Raw genomic sequence first — 24,016 nt, 5'->3', positions numbered from 1 at the left:
CTATTCCATTTCCGTGACAGTGGTTCTTATACCACTTACTTAGTATATGGTTTGCGTGGCCCCTAGGGCCTAACTGTATTACTTACCTGTGTGACTTACTGTATGCATTAATAAGACTGTGTTGTACTTACCTCTAATCTCATAAAGAGTGCTGAGGGTTTGCTTAGAATAAATACACTTTATTTTATATATATATCTGTTGTGGTGTCCTTTCATTTGGTATTCAAGGGATTATATGTGGTATCACAGCTGGCTTCACATGCCATTCAGAGTTTAGCCATAGACTGCTCTTGTCCATGCTACCACTAGGATAGCTGGTCTATAAGGTTGACTTTACAACCAATCACCATAAGGGTATTTGGACTGATATAAGGTGTACACTATAACTAGTGACATCATACATCAGGCCAACTTCTCACAATTAGCATTCCCCAAGTTCAAGTTATTTATGATGGTAGTTCTTGAGTTCAGATGTGGGAGCTACGTGAAAGGTCGATGTCATCAGAGCTTGGCTTTGGAGAGTCAGTGGAGCCCTCTTCGATGTCGGGTCCAGTCTGTCAGAGTTATCACGGATTTGTGCCAGTTCCTGAGATGCCGATGACCTGCTCCTCTCATGGGGGGAGCCGGCGGGCGAGGTGGATGCTGCTCCACAGGCATTGTGCCTTCTTCAGGACCCAGTGCGCCGCCCACGGTAGCCCGACGCCGTGCTCATCCGCGGTCCCTTCTGAGGGTCAGACTAGGGGGCGCCCTTCAGTGGGCGGGTTGGGCACTTGTCAGTCGCCCAGGTCCATGCCGCCTCCAAGAAGTGTGATTTGTTTTGAAAAATCACTTTGAGACCGGCCGGGAGGAGGAATCTATAGGGCAGATTGAGGGCCCGCAATTTCTGTTACACATGGATGTATGATCTTCTTTGGCCTGCGCTTCTTTTGTGTAATCGGGGAGGATAAAAATGTTGGCATCTTTGTGGAATAACTCTGATTGGGAGCGGGCTTCTCGCAGGATGGCATCATGGTCCCTGAAGTTTAGAATCCTCGCAACTATTGACTGGTGCCGGGCTCCCGGCAGCGGACTGGGCGCGAGCACACGGTTGGCTTGCTCCACCACAAACCATGGTGACAGGACATTCGGGGGCATCCAGGGCTTGATCTAGTCTTCAATTAAGGTATTCACTTGTGAGGGTTCCGTCCCCTCAGGGAGGCCCACCAGGCGAAGATTGTTCCACGTGATCGGTTTTCTGCATCTTCAGCCCATCTATGGAGATCGGTCATGTGGGATAGAAGCTGCTTAACTTGCATCTTCAGGGTTGAGACATCATCTGCAACTTCGGAAATGCGGGATTCTGCTTTTGTGATTTGAGCAGTTGTGTTGCGGAGGTCCTGGCCAATGAGGGCCATGTCCACTCACACCTCCCAATCTTGGTCTCCATGGATTCTTGACAAGTCTTAATAGCCTGCAGGATGGTAGCCAGGTCTCCTTCCAGGTGGTTGGTTGTGGGAGGAGCGGTCTCTCAATGGCTAGTACGACTGACTGCTTAAAGCTCCATTTGGGTCTGAGTCGATGGGGGCTTGGCCCCTCTGTCCTTCCCCATGGTTTCTCAGTTAACCAGAGGGTGCGGCCTGACCCCGCCGTTTCTGTCTTCGTTCAAGCTCTTGGAACGTTGGTCGGCTTAGCTGTGCGGGAAGGTCTCGTGGTCTCAGGAAGGTCTCTGCAGCCAAGTGAGGCTTAGAATGCCAAGGTCGCTGTATTTACTTGTTCGAGTCACTGGTTGTACGTGGCGGCCGACCAGCACTCAGGGAACGGTGGTCCAGGCAGAGGCGAGTCCAGGTGAGGGGTGGGCTAATGGTAATTGACAGCACGATCCCGGTGTTTCACAGAAATATGTGGGCACTTGTGCGCAGTGGAGCACGGGCCAGAGGTCTGGGAGACTTTCCGGATCTGTTCAGGGCTTCTGTGTCTCATTGCTGTCTCCTGCCGATCGCGTGTCGATCAGTGGTGTCTCCACCCACAATGGGTTTCTGGTCCTGGGCAGACTCTCCCCCACAGGCCAATTCCAGATCTCACACTTAACGGCCACCCTCAGGGGTTTCCCGCTGGCAGTGGGCCGATGAGGCCTCTATCTCCACAGTTGCACTACGCACCCTGGGGTCAGCCACTATTCCATTCCCAGGTACTCACCGCTGCCATCGGCATGTCAACGTGGGCACAGGAAATCCCCGTGTCTCATCAGACTCAGTCTAGCCTTCAAGCTTAGACTCCGTGTATTGGGGGGGGGCCTCTCTTGCGGGCAGACGAGTAATCCAACCGATCGCAGGTCAATTAGCACTTGCCCCCCTACCAGGATCAGAGAAGGTGGGGTCTACCAGCTGAGGGCTCGCCGTGGGCCTCCGGCTGCCACAGGCATCCCCCCAGTTTTGATTGTCTCCAGTGAGCAGCAGCCCATCAAAGGTGTCCTGCCAATCGCAGGTCGAGAGCCTAAACCGGGCCCACAGCCCATCAGGGCCTGGAGGGTGTGCCGAAGCCTCACAGAGCGATTCCACTTCTTCGGCCCACCAACCCGGAGGCAGGAGGCCCCTGAGCTCCACGGCGCCCAGGATTGCAGGCAGCACCAGCAGGTCAGTGCAATGTCCCGCCCATCATGGGACTGGCACCACCTGTAGATTTGTTGGCTGGGGCCGGATGAGGCGGGGTCTGCCGGGGGGGAGCTCACTGCGGGATCATGCCCCCGGGCTTTTCTCACTTAATAGCCCTATGCCCCACGCCAGTCAGCAGCCCCCTCGAGCCGTCCTGCTGATCGCAGGCCAAATGCATCTATTATGCCATATAACGGGCAGTACCCAGGGAGGTGAGGGCCGCCGCTGTCACCGAGGGCAGTTCGGCAGCTCCGCTGCTCCTCACAAGTGCCCCAACCTCACCTCAGGTGCCACTTCGGGTCTCTGGAGCTTCCCGCGGCTGATCACCGCCTCCTGCGGGACCCACGCAGCGAACCTCTCAGGTACAGGCTATGGAGAGTATGGCATCCTGAACTCCTGGGCATGCGCATCTGTCCTCCAATCAGGCTGTCCCTTTCGAAGGGCCTGTTACAGCAACAGGACAGGGCCCTACGCTAAAACCTGCACTTGCTTCACCTTCATGCCTGGAGATTGAACTGCGACAGGTGAGGGTTTTCGATCTCCCTCCTGAATATTTTGATGACATCTTGGCAGCCAGGCGCCCCTACTGTAAAACTATCTAAACCTGCTGTTGGGATACCTTTGTGGCTCAATGTTCCTTCCGCCATGTAGACCTCCTTTCTGCATCTCTTTCTGAGGTATTGTTGTTTGATCTTTCTTTAGCCCTGCAAGGCCTTGCTCTGGGCCATGTTAAAGGCTACTTGGCAACTATTTCAGCTTTCCTGCGGCCACCAGACTAAACATTCTCTGTTTAATGGAGTGCAGAGCGGCGGCTGTGTTTCTCGATGCTGTTAAGGCTTTTGATTCGGTCAGGTGGGGTTATATGTTTGCCACATTACGTAGGATGGGTCTGCCACTCCCATTTATCAAATGGATTGAAGTCCTCTACATGGCACCAACAGCGAGGGTGCGTATTAATAACTGTCACTCACAACCCTTTAATATCCACAAGGGGACTAGACAGGGCTGCCCGCTGTCCCCCATCCTATTTGCCATTGTGATGGAACCATTGGCCTGTGTCGTGAGACAGCGGTATGCGAAGGCAGCTCTGCAGTTTAGCCAGCGCCAATTGATCATTTCCATGTATGCAGATGACATGGTGTTCTATATTCGAGATCCAGAGAAGAACTTGCATGCTCTTATTCAGGCATACCTGAAATATGAGCATCTCTCTGGGCTCCAAATCAATTGGGGGAAGTCCTCTATTTTCCCTCTCATGCCGAACACATTGCAGTTCCCGATGGAGTATCCTTTAGAGTGGACGACGGAGCCCATGCAGTACCTCGGGGTATGGGTGCACTCAGATCCAGTGACAGTGTTGCAAGAGAATTATGGTAAGGCTCGGTCGGCCACGGAGGACCAGGTGGCTAGATGGTTGGGGTTGCCCCTCACTTTGGCTGACAGAATAGCAGTCATAAAAATAGTCATTCTCCCCCGGCTTTTGTACCTGTTCACTAAAGTCCCTATCAAATTAACGAAGGTTTTCTTCGCTCAACTCAGTTCGATAGTATTACGCTTGATCTGGGCAAAAAAGGCCCCAAGATGTAGCTGGGGAACGTTGACCAGGCTGTATTCGCAGGGAGGATTCGCGGCCCCCGATTTCTATTTTTATTACTTATGTGCGCAAGCCCAATTTGCACACTATAGGTTCTTTCCTCCTTTGTTCCTTCCGCATGTGGCGATAGAGGCTCTACGCCATCTTCTCCTCAAGCCCCCACGTCTCCTTAAGCCACGTCTCTGAACCCACCTGGACCGACCACCACTGCATCCACTTCACCTTCCGGAATCCGTCGCACATCACCGCTCCCTACAGATCCCCCGTCGCTGCTGGGGCAAAATCACCGAAGTACAACTGCAGACAAACCTCGCACTCAACCCACCGACCAACCCCTCCAACCCCGTCGATGGTGCGCGCGCACTCAGACGATGGATGGACGACTGCGCCAACACATTAGCCCCGCTGAAAAAACAAACCCTCAAAGACACCAGCAGGAGAGCCAACTGGTTCACCCCGGAACTCCTAGCGTCAAAGCGCACCTGCTGGAAGTTGGAGAACATATGGCACAGCGAGAAGTCGCCGGGCAGCCGCGCAGCCCACAAAGACTCCATCCGCAACCACCACCACCTCATCAGGACCGCCAAGAGGACCTCCTTCAAAGACCGCCTCGACAACAACGCACACAACAGCAAGGAGCTCTTCAAGGTCGTGAAGGAACTCTCCAACCCCAGCTCCAACGCCAACGACATCCCGCCATCGCAAGCCCTGTGCGACTCCCTCGCCACCTTCTTCCACCGCAAAATCGCCGACATCCATGACAGCTTCAACCCCCGGACGACCCTAACAGGCCCCAACATGCTGAACCCACCACACCCCACCGACCACGACCCCCTGACAACCTGGGCCAACGTGAGAATCGAAGACACAATCAAGACCATGGGCACAATCCACTCCGGCTCGCCGTCTGACCCTTTTCCTCACCACATCTTCAACAAAAGCTGGCAGCTCCATCGCACCCTACCTGCGCAACATCATCAACCTCTCCTTCGAGACCGTTCCCTGAGAGCTGGAAACACGCCGAGATCAACGCCCTACTGAAGAAACCCAAGGCGGACCCGAGCAAACTCAAAAACTTCCGGCCCATCTCCCTGCTTCCGTTCCCAGCTAAGGTCATTGAGAAGATAGTCAACATCCAGCTCACCCGCTACCTCGAAGACAACAGCATCCTGGACCCCTCCCAGTCAGGATTCCGCAGCAACCTCAGCACCGAGACCGCCCTCATCGCCGCCACAGACGACATCATGATCCTACTGGACAACGGCGCGACGGCGGCCCTCATCCTTCTGGACCTCTCCGCCACCTTCGACACGTCTGCCACCGCACACACTACGCACACGACTCCTCAACGCAGGGATCCGAGACAAGGCCCTGGACTGAACCTCCTCCTTCCTCTCCGGCAGAACCCAGAGAGTCCGCCTCCCACGTTCGGATCCGAAGCCTCCGAGATCATCTGCGGCGTCCCGCAGGGATCCCCCCTCAGCCCGACGCTGTTCAACGTCTACATGGCGCCTCTCACACGCATCGCCAGACATCACGACCTCAACATAATCTCCTACGCCGACGACACGCAACTGATCCTCTCCCTCACCAAGGACTCCCTCACCGCCAAATCCAACCTCCACCAGGGAATGAAGGTCGTCGCCGACTGGATGGAGGATAGCCGCCTCGGGCCCAACCCCTCAGCATGGGACGACTCCTGGTGGCCCGCATCGCTGGGGACACCCCCCGCACCTACCAACCACGCACGCAACTTGGGAGTCATCCTCGACTCGAAACTCACCATGACCAAACAAGTCAACGCTTTCTCCTCCACCTGCTTCAACACCCTCCGTATGCTCCGCAAGATCTACAGATGGATCCCGACAGACACAAGGAAAACAGTCACCCAGGCCCTAGTCAGCAGCAGACTCGACTACGGAAACGCCCTCTACGCCGGAGCCCCGACCAAGCTCATCAACAGACTGCAAAGAATCCAGAATGCCTCTGCACACCTGATTCTCGACGTCCCGCACCACGACCACATCACCCCCCACCTGAGGAACCTGCACTGGCTCCCCGTCGACAAAAGAATCTCCTTCAAAGCTCCTGAACCACGCACACAAGGCACTCCACTAGACCGGCCCAGCCTATCTCAACAGTCGACTCTACGTACCCAACAGGAAACTCCGCTCCACAGACCTCTCCCTGGCTACCGTCCCACGCATACGTAGAACCACAGCCGGACGCATATCCTTCTCCCACTGCACCGCCAAGACCTGGAACAACCTCCCCCTCAACCTACGACAAACCGAAGACCTAACCTTCAAGAGACGACTCAAGACCTGGCTGTTCGACCAGTAGCAACAGCACCCCCCCACTCCCCACCCTCAGCGCCTTGAAACCCTTGCGGGTAAGTAGTGCGCTTTACAAATTATTTGATTGATTGATTGGTCTAAGCCAGTTTGCAGACCCTCCTCCAGGGAGGTATTGTTTGGGTATCTATTCTAAGATGAGGAATCTGTGGTTAGAAGTCTCTATCAGAAAAATAAATTACTCATCTTCTATTTGTTTGGTAGAGACTCTGCCTAACCACAGATTCCTCACTGAACCTCCCATCCTCCTTGTCTGGGAACTGGGCTCTTCACTCAGAAGATCCCGTTAGACTCTGCATACTGGTCTAATAAGTAACATTGGTGCTTACGTGGCTTCGCATTTCTGGTGCAGGACTAATCACAAAAGCAACTGATGTCAGCATGCTGGGGTTGGCACCATTGCGTCACTTCTGACACAGACGATGTAAAGCAGAACAACCTTGTGTACCGGTTATTTGAGATACTACTTTAGGTTTTCTGGATTCATTCTGATGCCTTGGGAATAGTCTAATGTGAGAAATATGTGGTTAGAAAGAGTCTCTACCAGATAAAGCGTTACCAGAGGTAAGTAACTTGTTCTTCATTCCCAAGCCATTTGTAATGCCACAGTGGGACTGAACTTGGTGCTTCTTATGTGAACGCCTTTTGTGCCAATGCATAGTTGCTTGCTGCATCTCCTTATTCTGAAGACTGTCTTACTCATTGCAGTTATGTCACCTCATCTCATGAGTGAACTCCAGGCACATTCAATGTAACCACCATGCAGCACTTTTTACCTGGTCAACATTGGTGCTGAGAACTCGGGCGGGATCTTGCCAAAAGTCATGACTACCTTTTATGTAGGGTAATCCTCTGCATCAAAATCTGCTGCACACTGGCCAAGAAGCAGCCCTTGGAGGGTCGAGAGCACCTTCCTCCAGAGCTATGGCTGTTACCACTGCATTGAGTCATGGAGTGCCTGTTCTTGACATCTGCCAGGCTGCGACGTGGGTGTCAATGCATACTACTGCCTTGATGGCCGGGGCTGGCAGGCAGGACCATTCATCTGTTTGGTCCTGCAGGAATGTTTAACCTTAGTCCACTACAGACCCTCAGCCTTGGAAGGTTCATCTTTGGTATCTATTCTAGGGTGAAGAATCTGTTGTTAGAAATATCCATCACAATAATGAGTTAGTTACCTACGGCATTGCTCTTTCTGATGGAAACTATATCTAGCCTCAGATTCCCCACCACACTCCCACATCCTTTCTGTGGAGTGGCCTCTTTCTATCATCTAAAAAGGTTCCAAGTTAGAGAACACCACACTAATACCACAAATTGTTCACACTCCGCACCGGAGGGCAATGAAATGAAAATAAGAAACTGATGTCAGCACGCAAGGGTGGCACTTATATGTGAATCAGCTACATCACTTGCAGGGACATATGGGGTCACACAGTGCCACCTGGCAGTCTGCGGAAACACTGCTGAAGAAAAGTTTCTGGATGCAGTATGGCATCTGGGAAGTTTTCTAAGGTGAGGAATCTGCACTTAGGTAGATTATTGACAAGAAAGAGTATTAGCAAAGGTCAGTAGCTTGTTCCTTGTGCTCTATAATTTATTGACATCTCCTCACCTCAATGCAAGGAAGATATCTTGAGATTGTTTCCAAAATCGTTGTCTCTTCTGGGTGGTAATTGATTTGTATGTGGTATTAGTAGGATTATTTCATGATTTCAAAGATTGGAATATTGTATTTTTCCCACATACATTGTATATTTTGTTTATATTTTTAAGCTTTTTTTTGAGTTTCTGTTTGATGTTACACATAACATGAATATAGATAATGAGAGGGAAAGAGGTGGTACCCTCATCTGACATGACTAAGGATCACAATTTAGGATAACAGTTCTTTCATAAAATTATACAATTACATTTTAAACACACTCATGCGTTCACTGGTTTCTCTCTTTTTCATCCAGATTACAACAGTTAGACAAACATTGTCAGAACAGTTCCCATCAACTCGTCGAGCTCCTCAACAAACAAAATCAGCTGATGAAAGACAAACAGATCCTTGATGAAGAAAATCGCGCTTTGAAGGCTCAGGTAATCCACTGTATCCAAAAATAAATTAAAGAGAATACAGATGTAAGCAGCCATACATTTTAAACAGATTTTATATCATGTCTGGTATGGACCTTGAGATTGTCTCACCCCTAACATCAACACTGATTTTGTTTTTCATTGTAAATTTCTAAATGTTATTTTGTTTAGATTTAATAAATTAAGGTTAACCAAGCATAAATTAAATATTTTACACCCTTGTACACTATTATCGTATATGTATTTTATTAGATAAATAAGAAATATCAAATATAACGGACATCAAAGTTGTCCTGGAACCTCCAGACTACACAGAACTAAACATCTTTCCACGGTGATCTGCCCCAACAAATGATCCAATTAAAAAACCCACTATCTTTCTATTTCATTTTTTGGTATGGATTTCTTCGGCATAGTATCCTGTGTAGAGTCAGCTGCTTACATATCTTGCACTCCCAAAGTAATCACAAATACACATAAGGAGTATGGACACTCCAAATTCCTTGCAAAAGATATTTTTAAAAATACCAAATTGATGTGAACTGTCCTTCTGTGTCTACAGATCTTTGTACACTGTAGTACAAATGAAAGCTAGACTAAGCATACACTGATTCAGAAGAATAAAAGAACTTTGAGTATTAGAACTATAATCATAAAAGTCATGTACGATAAATACATAAATAACATAAACATTTTTTTTATAATGATGTTATACAGCGGATTTTAAGAACGACCCCTTTAGCGAAACATAAATCAATTCCCTTTAACATACGTAGGAAATATAATACCAGCCTACATCTCTTAAAATGATATCTGTTAAGTGACGGAATTAAAAATCATTTAGTGTATAAACAGTCAAATTTGCAAACAAAATATATAAAATGCACTAGTGTGACCAGAGCTGCATCCCGCCCTTCGCCCCCAGTGCCTTGAGACCCGCACGGGTGAGAAGTGTGCTTATAATTCCCCTGATTGATTGTGTCCGGTTTGATGACTCGTCTCAAGGGCGAAAATCATTTAATGTATAAACAGTCACATTTGCAAAAATATATATAAAGTGCACTAGTGTGACAGGAGCTGCATGACCCCCAGCCCCACCCCCCAGCGCCTTGAGACCCTCACGGGTGAGAAGTGCACTTATATTCCCCTGATTGATTGATTGATTGATTGATAGATAGTGTTCGGTTTGATGACTCGTCTCAAGGTCAAAAACGTATAGTATTGGTAAGGTACTGAACCAAAAGAAATGACAAAAGGAAATGACAAAAGATGGCGCATTGTACCAATGCTGAATCTAGAGAACAAAGCTCTTTCCCAGGTACTGGTGGCATAAGTTAATATGGATCACTTCCATTAACAGTTTTCAGAATGGCATATTGCCTGTTAGATGGGTTTATTATGTTATGTGAACTCTCTGGAAAGGCAGCTGTTATCTAGGAAAGCCTTCTCGACCCCAACTTTGTCCATCAGGTCGAAGCCTACCAGACAGCACAGTTGTCTGATTGCAAAGACATTTTAAGGACATGCTTCTGCCTATTGCTTACCATTGGCTTTACGGTTTGTCACTCAGTTTCTTTCTTTCTGTTCACTGGCTAAATTTGTTTTAGCCCCTCCAACATGTCTTTGTCCCTCCTGTGGAACATAGCGTTTTTACAAGCTCTGTGATTGGCTCTTCATTTCTTTCACTAGTGCCTGCTTTTCAGGAATTCATCTTTCCTGAAGCACTCTGAAAAGATGACTACACGATGACAAAGACGTGTAGAAGTCCTCCAGTAGTTTAATCAGGATACCAAGAATTGGACCACGGTTATACAGCAACACAACATCCCAGCAGTGGCACAGCTCCCCAACTGCCAAAGCTCCCCAAGTTCCAGAACCTCCCCCGCAGCTCATCCCTGGACACCTGGAATGTACACATGCATTCCAGACCCCAGAGGAGAAAGCAAGATAGGACAATAAAGGGAGGAACAAAAGAGACATGGTAGCCCACAACACACTCCATTAGAGCGCATGAGTTTTTGTTGTTGTTGTCTCCCTTGTGTGCTTCATTCCCGCTCCCTGTTACTCTCTCTTGTACTTGAATTTCTCTCCTTCACCCATGCCTTGCTGTCGCTCGTCCGTGTGCTCCTATCACCCCACTCCAACACTCCATGCTGTTCTTCCCCTTAATTACAATTTTCCTAAATAACAGTTCTGTAGTGTTGTGTGCACACACTTTGATGCGCAGAAACTCTGGTGTATGAGCTAAAGAAATCTATTCCAGTGCATACTGTGCAGGAGGGCGATAAACACCCAGCACAGCACACACTTAATTTGCCGCGTCCGAGGTTTTTTGGGGAAAGTTTATGTTGAAAGTGATTGCCCGCCTCCCCACACTCATCTACTGTCTTTCAGCCCCTTCCCTCCTCCACCCTGGTTCCCAAGAGACAGCAGTTAGTCTTGCTCACTAAAGCTGAGGACTTTCTGAAGGCTTGTTCAGTGGCGGCTCCTCCGCAATGGCGGAGGAGCGTCGCCCCACTGCCTGGCTCAGAGCCAGCAAATGTAACATTAAACGATGTGCTTATATCGTTTTATTTTGCATTTGCCGGCTCTTAGGTTGGAGCGTAGATTAAAAGCAGAAATAGTTGACATTCTTGAACTATCGGATAGAGACATCTAACCGCAAATTCCTTAACTTTGAATTCTCCCCGGGCGTCAGACTGGACCTGGACATTTTTCAGCAGTACCTCTGCGCGCCAGAGGGCGGTGCCGTACAGCTCTGGTCATGACATCTGTGGAGCCATAGAAGTCCTCTCCGGTGCGCGGACATCAGTTTCTTCATTTCCACGCTGCAATGCGGATCTGAAGAAGCGGCTCCTTGGGCCGATTTCAGCCTACTTCAACAGTTTACTGTCAGGAACAATGTGCCTTTTTTCTCAATGTCGTCAGGCTTTAAGCCTTATGAGTCTTGAAGTCGGCAAATGTCGGTTACAGACCCACATACGATTTGTAGGTGGTGTTTGGGCAAGCACCACGACACAGAAGATTGCGGCTCCTGTCAAAAGCTGAAGCCGAAGGCGTTAAAGGAGCGCCAAATGAAGTAGCTGGCGGCATGTATGTTGTGATCTTTGGAGACTTCCTGGCCCCGGTGTGAACATATTATCTGTTACTTTTTGAAACGACTAGTGTGATCATGTATACTTGCTGCTGGCAAGGGTTAATTTTTTATGTTTTCTTTTAGGTAGTATTGACTTTTTAAGATACTTTTTGTCAGACAGCATTATCTTTATGCAAGTCACCTACATTGTTTTATGGATGGTGTGATATTCTTTTTGATGATGTATCGTATAATGTTGTGAGGATGGTTTTTCCAGTTCCATTTATCTGTTGTGTACACAGGGTACACATAAGTGTGTGCATATGTGTTACACATGCTTGGACATAGTGTGTGTGTATATATATATATATATATTCACTGAAAAAACCATAGGTTTCACACATGTTATAGTTAGCTGGACATTTCACTCGTACAAAACCATTGAAATTCCCCCGTTCTAGTTAGTTCAGCTAACTATAACTCGCGCGACCGCAATCCACTGCTGATGACGTCGCATATTACATCACTGTATTCACTAAGATACTGTTAATAAGTCAGTTATACAATTAATTTTACAAAAAAAACCTCCATTTAGACACTTACTTACCCATTTATTCTTCCATTAACCTTTAGATATACATATATAAAAAATATTTTTTTTTCCAGAAAGACTCATATTCACTGGATGATGTGATCAGTGATGTCATTTGAGATGTCATCAGTGATGTCATGAGTGAGGTCACTGACCATGTCATGAGTGATGTAATATGCGACGTCATCAGCAGTGGATTGCGGTCGCGCGAGTTATAGTTAGCTGAACTAACTATAACGGGGGAAATTTAAATGGTTTTTTACGAGTGAAATGTCCAGCTAACTATAACGTGTGAAACCTATGGTTTTTTCAGTGAATTTGCAAGGTTTTTTAAATGCTAATTCCTAACTATAACGTGTGTGAAACCTATGTTTTTTTTTTTGTGAATTTGTAAGGTTTTTTAAATGCTAATTTATGTATGTATTATTATATTTTTTATATATTTATTTTACAATAAACTACCTATGTATATAGTTATAGATTGACTGTATCCTTTAATATGGAATGGCTCAGCTCTTTTATTTTGAATTTGGATAAAGTTGAACAGCATAGTTAATATCTTCTATAAACTTATAAACAGTTTCAAATGTTTTTTTTTTTTTAAGGGTGCGCGCACACTGCTTTTTTTTGATAAAAAAAATAAAATGTTTTTTTCACCCTTCGGGGTCCTTCGGGGTCCTTCAGGGACCCCCTGACAAAGGCTAGGGGGTCAGGAACTCTCTACCCTGCCCCCTTTTCACGTTCTCCACCTTTCTTTTTCACTGCCACACACAAAATGGCGTCCGACACTTCCTGATTTCGACCGATTCGAATGTTGACTGACATCTAACCACCAATCAGAATTACGCTCGCGCACATTTGGTGCACGCACGGTGCGCGCATATAGATATTTATGTACTTTTAACTGCAATTTTCTCAGGAACTACTGAACAGATTGACACCATATATGCAAAAGGCACATCCCTGACCTGAGGACTACCTCTTTGCCAAATTTCAAGTAATTCTGTTCAGCCGTTCGGGCTGTACCTTCGACTAAAGGTCCCATGGGAAAATGCATGGGGAAAACACGTTTTGGGAACCCCCTTTTTTCTCAGCCCCCGCTTGACGAATCACCCCGAGAATTTCAGGGTAGTAGCTGAGCGGAGCGCCCCATTAGTTTTGAAAATTTCGCGAGGATTCGTCAACCGGCACCAAAGTTATTCAAAATAGAATTTTCAGATTTCCTATGGGAACTCGGTCCTAACTATAACTATCTACTGGCGACTGCCAGTATATAATGCACAAATACACATATATATATATATATATATATATATATATATATATATATATATATATATATATACACACACACATATACATATATATATATTTTTTTTCACTAAAGAAACAAAGGTTACAGGGATGTTATAGTTAGCAAATACAATTTAAAAAACCTTAGTGACTTTCTAAGGTTTTTGAAATTCTATTTGCTAACTAGAACATCCTTGTAACCTTTGTTTTTTGGGGGGGATTTCTAAGGTTTCTTAAATCTATTTGCTAACTAAATTGTCTCTGTAACCTTTGTTTATTTCCATGAATTTCTAAGGTTTTTTAAATTCTATTTGCTAACTTTTTTAACTACTCTGGAATTCCGCTGCGTAGGACTTACAGGAGATACCAGGAGGGCTTCTTGGCCCCCAAGGTCCCTCAGGAGTAAAGTGGACTTTATCCCCCTACCAGTAGTTTTGGAGAAAGGAGTGGCCTTTTAGCAATCCCACTGTGTGGGATTTACTGAATGTAACAGGAGGGGTAGTTTGCAGCCAAGGACGTCCATTGGGGCCAACTACCCCTCCTATTCCCTCCAATAAGTCCCACACAGCAGGATTGCAGAGTTCTGATAGCAGGCCAACCCCCCTTTCTCCACCACTCTGCAAACACACCTCCTGGCGCACTCTTGGTTGGGGGATGAATTCCCCTTCGCTGCTGAGGATCCTAAAGGGCCAACTAGCCCACCTGTTACGTCCTGGGGCTTACTGGAGGTAATAGGTGGGTTAGTTGGCCCCTAAGGACCCTTACCACCGAAGGGGACTTTATCCCCCAAACAAGAGTGAGCCAGGAGGCGCGTCTGCAGAGTACTGGAGAAAGGGGCGGAGCGTCCGGCGAGTTGCCGGCTTCGTTTTGTTTTATTTTGAGAAGGGTGCTGATACCCCCCCTTCCCTTTACCCTTTTGGGCCCCAGGGACACAATCCCCCGGGGCCTGACCCATTTTTAAATTTTTTGATTGTAATAAATTGGGAGGGGATCTGAGCGGCCCACTCCTGAGGCAGATTTCGGATCCCATTCCCCGGGGCTCTGCAATTTTTTTTGTTTTTTAATGGCGGGGGATGGGCCAGTTTTGGCCCCGGGTACCCCATCCCCCGGGGCCGCCTTGTATTTATTTATTTTTTAAATGTTGGGAGGGAGGCCCCCCTCCTGAGGCCAATGTTGGCCATGGGGACCCCTTCACCCAGAGCCAGGCCTTCTCCTTAAAAAAATAAAAAGAAAATGGGCAGGAGGGCCTTTGCGGCCCCCCTACCCAGGCTGATATTGCATGGCCACCTATTTGGGGACCGCAGGGGAGCTGTGTGGGGAGGCAGGATGCGCCTGCAATTATTTTACAAATAAAAGCCCCGGGGAGGTGGCAGTCCCCAGGGCTGCGGGGGGGACTACGCATCTATTTTAATGATGGGACCGGGCCCACCCGAGGGCTTAAAGAAAGCAAATCGCAGGAGTCCGCGCTTTGTTGTTTTTAAAAAATATCAGCTGGATTCGCGGATCCAATGCGAATCTCGCTGAATCTTTTTTTTTTTTAAATGCTTTTCTTTGGTCCTGGGGATCACCGTGGGAGCCCCTGAGCAGGACTAGGGGGTCATGGTGTTTCTACCCTGCCCCCTTTTCTTGATTTTTAACCATTTTTCTTGTGACTCAGTTCAACCGAGTCACAAAATGGCTTCCAACACTTCCTGGTTTAAAGTGTTGGCAGCCAATCAGATCGCAAGGCTCGAGGTCGGGATGGTTCGCGGATCCTCCTGGACCTTATTTGGATATCTGAGAAATATTTACATTTCTCGGGGACTACTGAACGGATTTACACCATTAACAATAAGAGTGCTTTCTGAACCAAGAGCATTTTTTTTGCCAAATTATGTGTAATTCCGTTCAGCAGTTTGGGCTGTAGCCGTGTCTAAAGTTTCCTATGAAAATTAACATCGAGAAAACGTGTTTTGGGACCCCCCTTTTTTCTTGACCCCCGCTTGACGAATCACCCCGAAACTTTCAACACAGCAGCTGATCTGACCACCCCATTAGTTTTGAACATTTCGCGAAGAGTCGTCAAATAGCGCCAATGATAGGCGCCAAACGCTTTTTGAATAGAAACAAGTCCTAACTATAACTACCTACTGGCAACCACCAGTAGGTAATATATATATTTAATAAGATATATATATTTAATAAGACCGCCCTCCACTGTCTTGAGAGCCCTGTGATCCAACGAAGATAAAATCTCTGAAGAAATTATACAAATTATACAGTCTACATCAAGTGCAATGGGAACTTAAGACGCTCAGAGAGCCATATTTTCTTTACCCTTTTCAAGTTATAACAAACCATTTGATATGTGGGACATAACTGTGTATCGATAATCATGTATATACCAACACTTTATTCAAACGCCGAACGGAATTCTTTTACTTGATTTTCGCACTTCAGCACATTATGATATATCGACAGCAGGATATATTATCTGTAATAGATAATTTAGCACCTTATAGTTACAACTGGTATTTTAAGTCATAACTGGCTTTTAGTATCTTAACATTAGAGGACAACTGTTTTGCTGATGACTTTATATGCAGTATTGAACATTTGCGCATTAGCACTTTTGGAGCATCTCTCATGACACACTTAGCACTTTACTCAAGAATGTGAGCTACAGCGATGAAGGTCAATGCATTTACTCAGGCATATCACACTTATTGATTGCTGAGTGTGGGTAAATTTTAGCATTAGTGCTTATGTATGCCTTAAGCTTTCATTGGTTACTGCTAGTGGATCGACTATACAATTCATGAAATATGCACTTAGCACCTTCAATTAATCAATCAATCAGGGGAATTGTAAGCTCGCTACTCACCCGTGAGGGTCTCAAGGCGCTGGGGGGGGGGGGGGGGGTGGGGTGGGGGGGGTCCGCAGGTCTGTTTAGCCGAAGAGCCAGGTCTTGAGAGTCTTCCTGAAGGTGTTCAGGGAGGGGGCGTGTCTGATATCCGCTGATAGCTCGTTCCAGGTCTTAGCAGCAATGTGAGAGAAGGATCTTCTACCAGCTCTGGCTTTGTGGATGCTAGGGGTTTCGGCCAGTGCGAGGTTGGAAGACCGGAGGTTTCTTTTGGGTACGTGGAAGTTGATTCTGTCTTTGAGGTATTTGAGTCCGTTGTTGTGTAGGCATTTCTAGGCGTGAGTGATGATTTTGAAGGTGACTCTTTTCTCCACGGGGAGCCAGTGGAGTTTTCGTAGGTGTTGGCTGATGTGTTTGTGATCGGGGGATGCCGAGGATGAGTTTGGCGGCGGTGTTCTGTATAGTCTGGAGTTTGCGGAGCAGGGACTTTTTGATGCTGGCGTATAGTGCGTTTCCATAGCCCAGTCTGCTGGTGATGAGCTTGTGGGTGACTGTCTTCCTTGACTCAGGGGGGATCCATTTTAAGGTCTTGCGAAGTATGCAGAGGGTGTTGAAGCAGCTGGATGTGACGGCGTTGACCTGTCGGTTCATGGTGAGTGATGAGTCGAGTATGATGCCGAGGTTCTTGGCGTGGTCTGAGGGGGGTAGGTGGGCTTCTGAGGGCCGTCCACCACCAGGTGTTGTCCCATGCTGAAGGGGTGGTTTCAAGGATGAGGACTTCTGTTTTTCAGCGTTGAGTTTAAGGCAGCTGTTGGTCATCCAGGCTGGGATGTCTTGCATTCCTTTCTGGAAGTTGAGTTTGGCGGTGGTGGGGTCTCGGGTGAGGGAGAGGATGAGCTGGGTGTCATCGGCGTAGGATACGATGTTGAGGCTGTGTTGTCGTACGATGGCTGCGAGGGGGGCTATGTAGATGTTGAAGAGGGTTGGGCTCAGTGATGACCCCTGTGGGACTCCGCAGGTGATTTCCGTGGGGGCAAAGAGGAAGATGGTAGTCTGATTCTCTGGCTTCTTCTGGTGAGGAACGATCGGATCCAGTCCAGGGCTGTTCCTTGTATTCCTGTGTCATGCAGTCTGGCCGCTAGTGTGCGGTGAGAGACGGTGTTGAAGGCCGCTGATAAGTCGCGAAGGATGAGGGGTGCGGAGTGGCCTTGGTCCAGGAGGGTGTGGATGTCATCTGTGGCAGCGAGTAGGGTGGTCTTGGTGCTGTGGTTGCTTCGGAATCCGGATTGGGACAGGTCGAGTATGGCCTTCTCTTCGATGAATCGTGTCATTTCCCTGTTGACCATTTTCTTTGCTACTTTGGCTACGAAGGGGAGGAGCGAGATGGGCTGGTAGTTCTTGAAGTCGGTGGCATCCGCTGTGGGCTTCTTGAGCATGGGCCTGACTTCTGCGCGCTTCCAGTCGTCCGGAAAGGTGCCTGTTTCGAAGGTGGTATTGATGGTGCGTTGCAGTTCGGGTGCGATGGCGGCTGCGGCTCTGTGGTAGATGTGAGCAGGGCAGGGGTCGGTGGGGGCCCCTGAGTGGATGTCTTTCATGGTCGAGGTGGTGTCTTCGGTCGTGATCGGTGTGCAGTTGGAGATGGTGGGTTGGTTTGTGCCCTTGGGGGGCGAGGGCCGGTTGTGGCGTCAGGAGGATAGTCGATGAAGTTGCCGTAGAGGGTTTTGATCTTGATGTGGAAGTAGGCTCCAAGCTTGTCACAGAGCTCTTGGGATGGGGTGACGTCTGTGGTTTTGCTCCGTGGGTTGGTGAATCCCTGAATGACACTGAAGTGTTCCCTGGAGTTGGTGGAGTTGACAAGGATTTTGTTGTGGATGAAGTTCCGCCTGGTGGTTCTGATTTGGTTGTGGTAGTCCGTCATGGCGTTTTTGTAGGTGGAGTAGTTTTCGGCTGTCCATCGCCATGATTGTCATTGATATGTGCACAAGTGGTCCCTTGCACCTACAACTGCCATCATATATGCACTTTATCTAAAACATCATTGGGTAATAATCATTGATCAGTTTTATAATCTATGAAAAATGCACTCAGCACTTTATCCAACAAGGCAGGCTTCTGCCACTGTACTAATACTCCCATACGGACTTTGATAATCCTCAATAAAAAGGTCTCCTCTTAATGCTATAATATTTAGCTAATAATAATCTGCGGTTAGCCTCCTGTGAATATAGCATGGTTGTCTCAACCATGATTTATAGTGCCAATTGCACTATGACCTTCTGCATTAACAAGTAACATCACATTTGCACTATATTTATAACAACCCTTAGATGGGTTGTAAAAGCTGTAATAATAAATTTTTCTACCTTCTCCCGTACACTCTGATAATGAAGGCCCCCTCGATCAGTTTTAATATTTCTTGAAAACAAAACTTTTAATCCCCTCTCCTTCATATGCACATTCCTATAATCCAGCATCCCCCACTTTCCCACCTCTCTCACCTTGACATAAATTGCTTCTATCCTTATTCACTTCAAAACGATTGTTGGAAATATTCCAAAATGTAAATACCTGCATTGTATGTACAGAACAAATATGGAAAGTCTAGTACTTTACTATTACATCGCAAGCTTTGTTTTAAATAATTCTGCTTTAAATTTTGCCTAATTGCAAGAAATCTATCTAAGCTGCATGTTAATATGTACTTTACAAGATGAAATGTTCAATACAAAGAAAAAATCGCTTGATAGAAAGAAAGAACTAGTGAGGTTTCGTCTTGATTTAATGTTAAACACTGTAAAAGGACTACGGTCTTAAATGTATTTAAAGGACTAGCCAAGCGCATGGACTCTATGGTCCTGTGGAAGGCAAAAGCCGAAACGCGTAGACTGTCCCCTGTATGCACTGGTGATGTAAAATAAATTGTCAAAAAAGCCCCTGGAGTGCTGCCTTTTGCTTTTCGCCAAACTTCGCTGGATTGATTTTTGAACACGGAGGAAGGTATGGAGCAATTTAACATCTCAAGGGCGATGCAGGAAATCCACGCAAGGACCAGGCGGCACACCAGAGGTCTGTACACAAGTTTATTGTGCACACAGAACAACGTGTTTCGGTGATGCCTTTGTCAAGGCATCGCCGAAACGCGTTGTTCTGTGTGCACAATAAACTTGTGTACAGTCCTCTGGTGTTCCGCCTGGTCCTTGTGTGGATTTCCTGCATCGCCCTTGGTTTGAGAAATTCTGACGGTTGCTGCCACCGCCGCGCGCACCGGCATCGCCTGGCAGCGATTGGCTAAGTGCAGCGCTTGGCTAAGAATATATATATAATATATATATATTATATATGTATATATATTTAAAACACTGTAGGAGTTGACAATGTATAGTTATAGTTAAATGAAAGTTTCCATAGGAAGAACAATTTTTGTTTTGCTAATAATTTTGGGTCCTTTTGGCGAATTAGCAGAAAATGTTTCAAAATCAAAGTTCATCTAGCACGGCCCCTTCTTGGAAATGTTTGAGCGGATCTGTCAAGTGGGAGCCAAGAAAAAGGGGGGCCCAAAACGTTGATTTCTGAAGTTAATTACCATAGGAAACCTTGCTCGCCACTGCAGAGAAGTCAGCTAAATGGAATGACACCAAATTTGGCAAAAAATACGAACTTTACTAAAAAAAATAGCTTTCATTTTTAATTTCCAATCTGCAACTGATCACTTTTATAAGTTTGGTTTGGACCATATCATTTTTGTATTGGGAGCTAGTAGCCCTTGTGACACAGAGATAGTCTGATGCACTCAGCCACAAGACCTAGACAGTTCAAGCTGGTAAGGTACAAAATCAGGCAAGGGACCGCAAAAGTAACAAAATATGGAACATGATGGTTATGCCTCAAACCCAGAAGTCTGTAGAGACTGAGAAGGTATACACAGTTAGTGACAGTAAACACAAAAGTCAGTCTGCTTTAGGAACAAAGAGCCTCAAGCCCTGTGCTTAAGAATGGGAATGTCTTGTGACTAGCACAATGAAATGGGCCAGGAAAGCCACAAGAGCTCAGGGTGAAAAGGGGAAAAAAGGAACAAAAAAAGCTAAACATGAGCGGAATGACAAGGCCAGAAGAAAATACACAATGCAAGACAGAAATAAATAGCATGACGAATATAGAGGAATCATCTGGCTTCAGTTTGGAGAAACATTGGTGTAGTAGGCGCTATGTCAGATTTTTTCCTGCAAAAAATGTATCTTTCAATGTATTCTGACTACATGAATCATAAATAAAGATATGCTTTATGTCCCTTTGGCGAATGAGTCAAGAGTTTAAAGAATGTGACGTCATTAATATGCACAGCGATGCAGTTGTACCTCTTGAGGCCAAGAGCAGGGTAAAGCGAAAATTATTTGTTTGGGTAAAGGAAAGTTGATTAAGCTTTGTATTGGGGAAAACTAAATCATTTTCGACACAGCATGCAAAAAGTTGGGTATTCATACTGCATGCGTCCAGTAAAGAAATAAGAGTTTTGGGGTACTCCACCACCATCAATGGGATAGACAAACACGTCATAGAATTCAGTAAAGGCAGGGATAAAAAATGGTGTGGGGTTTGCAGTCTCGTGGTTATAGAACTTTGCCATCAATGTTGTTTTCTGCACTATGTCATCCATGAGCTGGACGACATAGTCAATTCATGTGGCAGGTAAGAGATGTTATAGTGGAGCTGAAGGGCGTGTATTGAATAAAATATATCACCTTAAAAATCCATGATTTATGGTGGCTGTGTTTATGAAGTGTTAGTGTGAAACAGTGTGTGGCTTTGGAAATCAAAAGCTTTTGTTTTTTCTGTGACCACATGTGGCTTCATATCTATACCTGGGTATTATTAAAAGTTGTCCCAATGGAAAATGAAGGAACTTGACCATTAAAGACAGTTCGGAGAGGCTTTCCTTTACAAATTTGGTTCTCCTAGATTTTTCAAGCGGGTTAGACTAAAGATATTGAGGGCTGCTCTAGAGGTATGGTATAAGGTGAGATCAAGTTGGGGGATTGGTTATTTCTCAGACCTGGCTCCTATTTGGGATTCCCCTGGTACTCCTCTTTGGCTTAAGGATGCCCTAGCCATCCCAATAAAGTGTGCTGGTATCTCTGTCTGGTCAGATCTGCTGGATGGTGAAGGTGTTTTACCCTGGGAATACCTAAGAATCAAGATAGGTCCGGGTTTGTCTAGATTCAAATATCTCCAGATAACTTCTTGGTTTGGGGTGGAAAAGGAGAAGGACGAGATTAAAGGAAATGGGGAAATTGAGAGATTGTGTCAGCAAGGGCCCCTAAAGAAGGAGATTTCGGTCTGGTACAATTTACTTCTAGCGGCAGATGACATCAAAATACCCAAGGCGATTGAGGTATGGTTTTCCTCCAACTTGGCCCCCCAAGTCGATGCCCTCTTTGAGCCTTCCTTAAAAACTCTTTATAAATTTATAAAGCCAGCCTGCTTAAAGAAAAATCACTTTTTCGTTATAAATCTACTCTACTACACGCCCTATAAGATCGCTAAGTTTGCCCCCCTCCCCCCTCCGAAATGGCCAAGGTGTCATACCCCGTTAGCCAACGATGAGCATATTTTTTTCCAATGTCACAATCTGGAGGCTTTTTGGAATGAAGTGGGATTATCCCTCCGGGACATTTTTAAATTCAAGGTGGAAGTAAATCTCTCTTTGGTGTTTTTTGGAGCCAATGGGCATTTCACTAGCTCTGCCACCGAGCAGGATAAAGGGTTATTAATGTACATGATATTATTGGCACGGAGAGAGATCTGCAAGAGATGGAAGGATCCACTCCCCCCGAAAAGAGAAGATTGGCTGAATGCGGCATTCAGTATGGCTAGGCTGGAGTATGAGCGCTCTGTGGACAAGGTCTTAAATATCTGGTACCCGTTAATGAGTTGGGGTCGCTCGTTGAGCCTGTTACCATCAGTCCTATGATTACACCATATCCCTGAGAAACATCAGAAGGGATGGGTCTGGTGACCCCAAGCAAGCGCGGTAAGCCACTGGGCCTCCCCCCGCTCCATCCTTATTTGTTGGCTATTAAACCCGCTGCCGCTTGATCAGGTGAGATGAGGACAAAAAAAAAGACAGTTCTGAGAATGTGGCAGGAAACGGCGCATCACATTCATTGTAGCAGATTATCCAGAGTAAGTCCAGCCAGTTGATTCCAGAGAGCATGCTTCTAACACCTCTGTGGTCCCTAGCACATTCTGTGCTCCCCGAAGGCCAAAACTCAGGTCGTTGATGGTGAGGAAGTCTGTAGACTGTAGAATGACTCCCTCTACACCACTTTCCAGCAACCAGGCCCTTCTCCTTATTCCCAAACACCAATGGATCCAGGCCTAAGTTTCCATGTGGGCCCGGCTTATGCGACACAACGGCCCAACCTTCACACTCTTCACCCTGAAGTGCCAGTTCACCAATGCGCAGCCACTAGCTCACGACCAGAGGCGGCATCCATCTGCCGCCAGAGCTAGAAGCATGAGTCTGCGAGCTTCTGCACCAGCCCTTTCGCCCGCATCTCTACTTGCACTTATGCGACACTACTAAGGTTTGAAAGCAGGAGCACAGTCGAGAATTTTGTCATTTACCAGAGTAAAAGGGACACAACGCTTGAAAAAATTGATTAGCATACAATGAAAACCAAGATGGCATTTTAATTTTTCCAGAAAAAGGAATCCAGATACACATATCAACGAATGAAGTAAAAGGATTAAACTTACAGAAATAAAGGTGTTCAAATATCCTGGTAGAACAGTTAATGTTGGTAACTGTGCAATGATATTTTTTTAACGAATTTGCTGTTTTCTTAACTGAAACAGTGATGTCAGTATTTTCTGTTCCACCTAAAGTTGTCTGTTGTGCAATCCGATGTTTCGGTTGACAACCACTTTCCTCTCCTGACAACATGGTTTTTTGTGTCCTGATTTCATTCATTCTCACCCAGCCTCCACCACTTGCAAGAATTGGAGGCGGTCCAGCGTGATACTGAGTACACACAAGTAGGCAAGAACTGATAGGATTTTTCTTTTCGCCATCTGCTTTTGCCCATCTCACCCCTAGTGCTCTCCTCATGAAGCCTGCTCATGTCAGGTCCATTTTGGATGCATCTTGAGAAGTTGTTGGAATGCAGCCATCCTTTTTTCGAAGCTAGTCATAAGAAATGGTTCTGTGAATAGAAGTGAGCAGTACTGAGTGGCTTGGAAGTGCGATTTTACATGTTAAAAAAGTGTGACAAAGCAGCATGAGCAATTAATTAAAACTATAGCATGTGAATAAATGTTCATCCAGCTGGTAGCACACAATAGTTTGGAATCCTAACGAAACGCTGATCTGGCTTTGGAATAGAGTAGTGGTCTTCAAACTTTTAAATGCCCCCCCCCCCCCCCCAAGAAAAAAATAATCGGGCCACACATCATAATTTTACAAAATTATTTTATTAAATTGTATGTATTAAAAGTATGCACAGTGTGTGGCTGGGGGATTTGAAGAATATTTGGAGTCCCTTTTCTTTTGA

General features: G+C 46.4%; 1 protein-coding gene across 4 annotated transcripts in view; it reads left to right on the top strand.

The window, feature by feature from the left end:
• The window catches only part of SDCCAG8 (SHH signaling and ciliogenesis regulator SDCCAG8), a 1,515,443-nt gene that overhangs the window by 1,396,007 nt on the left and 95,420 nt on the right, over positions 1–24,016 (top strand). For all 4 annotated transcript variants that reach the window (XM_085611405.1, XM_085611403.1, XM_085611406.1 and 1 more), the window contains exon 17: positions 8,540–8,666. In XM_085611405.1, coding sequence (XP_085467531.1) covers positions 8,540–8,666 — 127 coding nt within the window. The remainder of the gene's footprint in view (positions 1–8,539; positions 8,667–24,016) is intronic.

This window comes from Triturus cristatus, chromosome 6, assembly GCF_964204655.1.
Source record: "Triturus cristatus chromosome 6, aTriCri1.1, whole genome shotgun sequence".
In the NCBI taxonomy this organism is placed as follows: Eukaryota; Metazoa; Chordata; class Amphibia; order Caudata; family Salamandridae; genus Triturus; species Triturus cristatus.
Note: the sequence above shows the minus strand (reverse complement) of the source record. Positions and strands in the feature narration are given on the sequence as shown.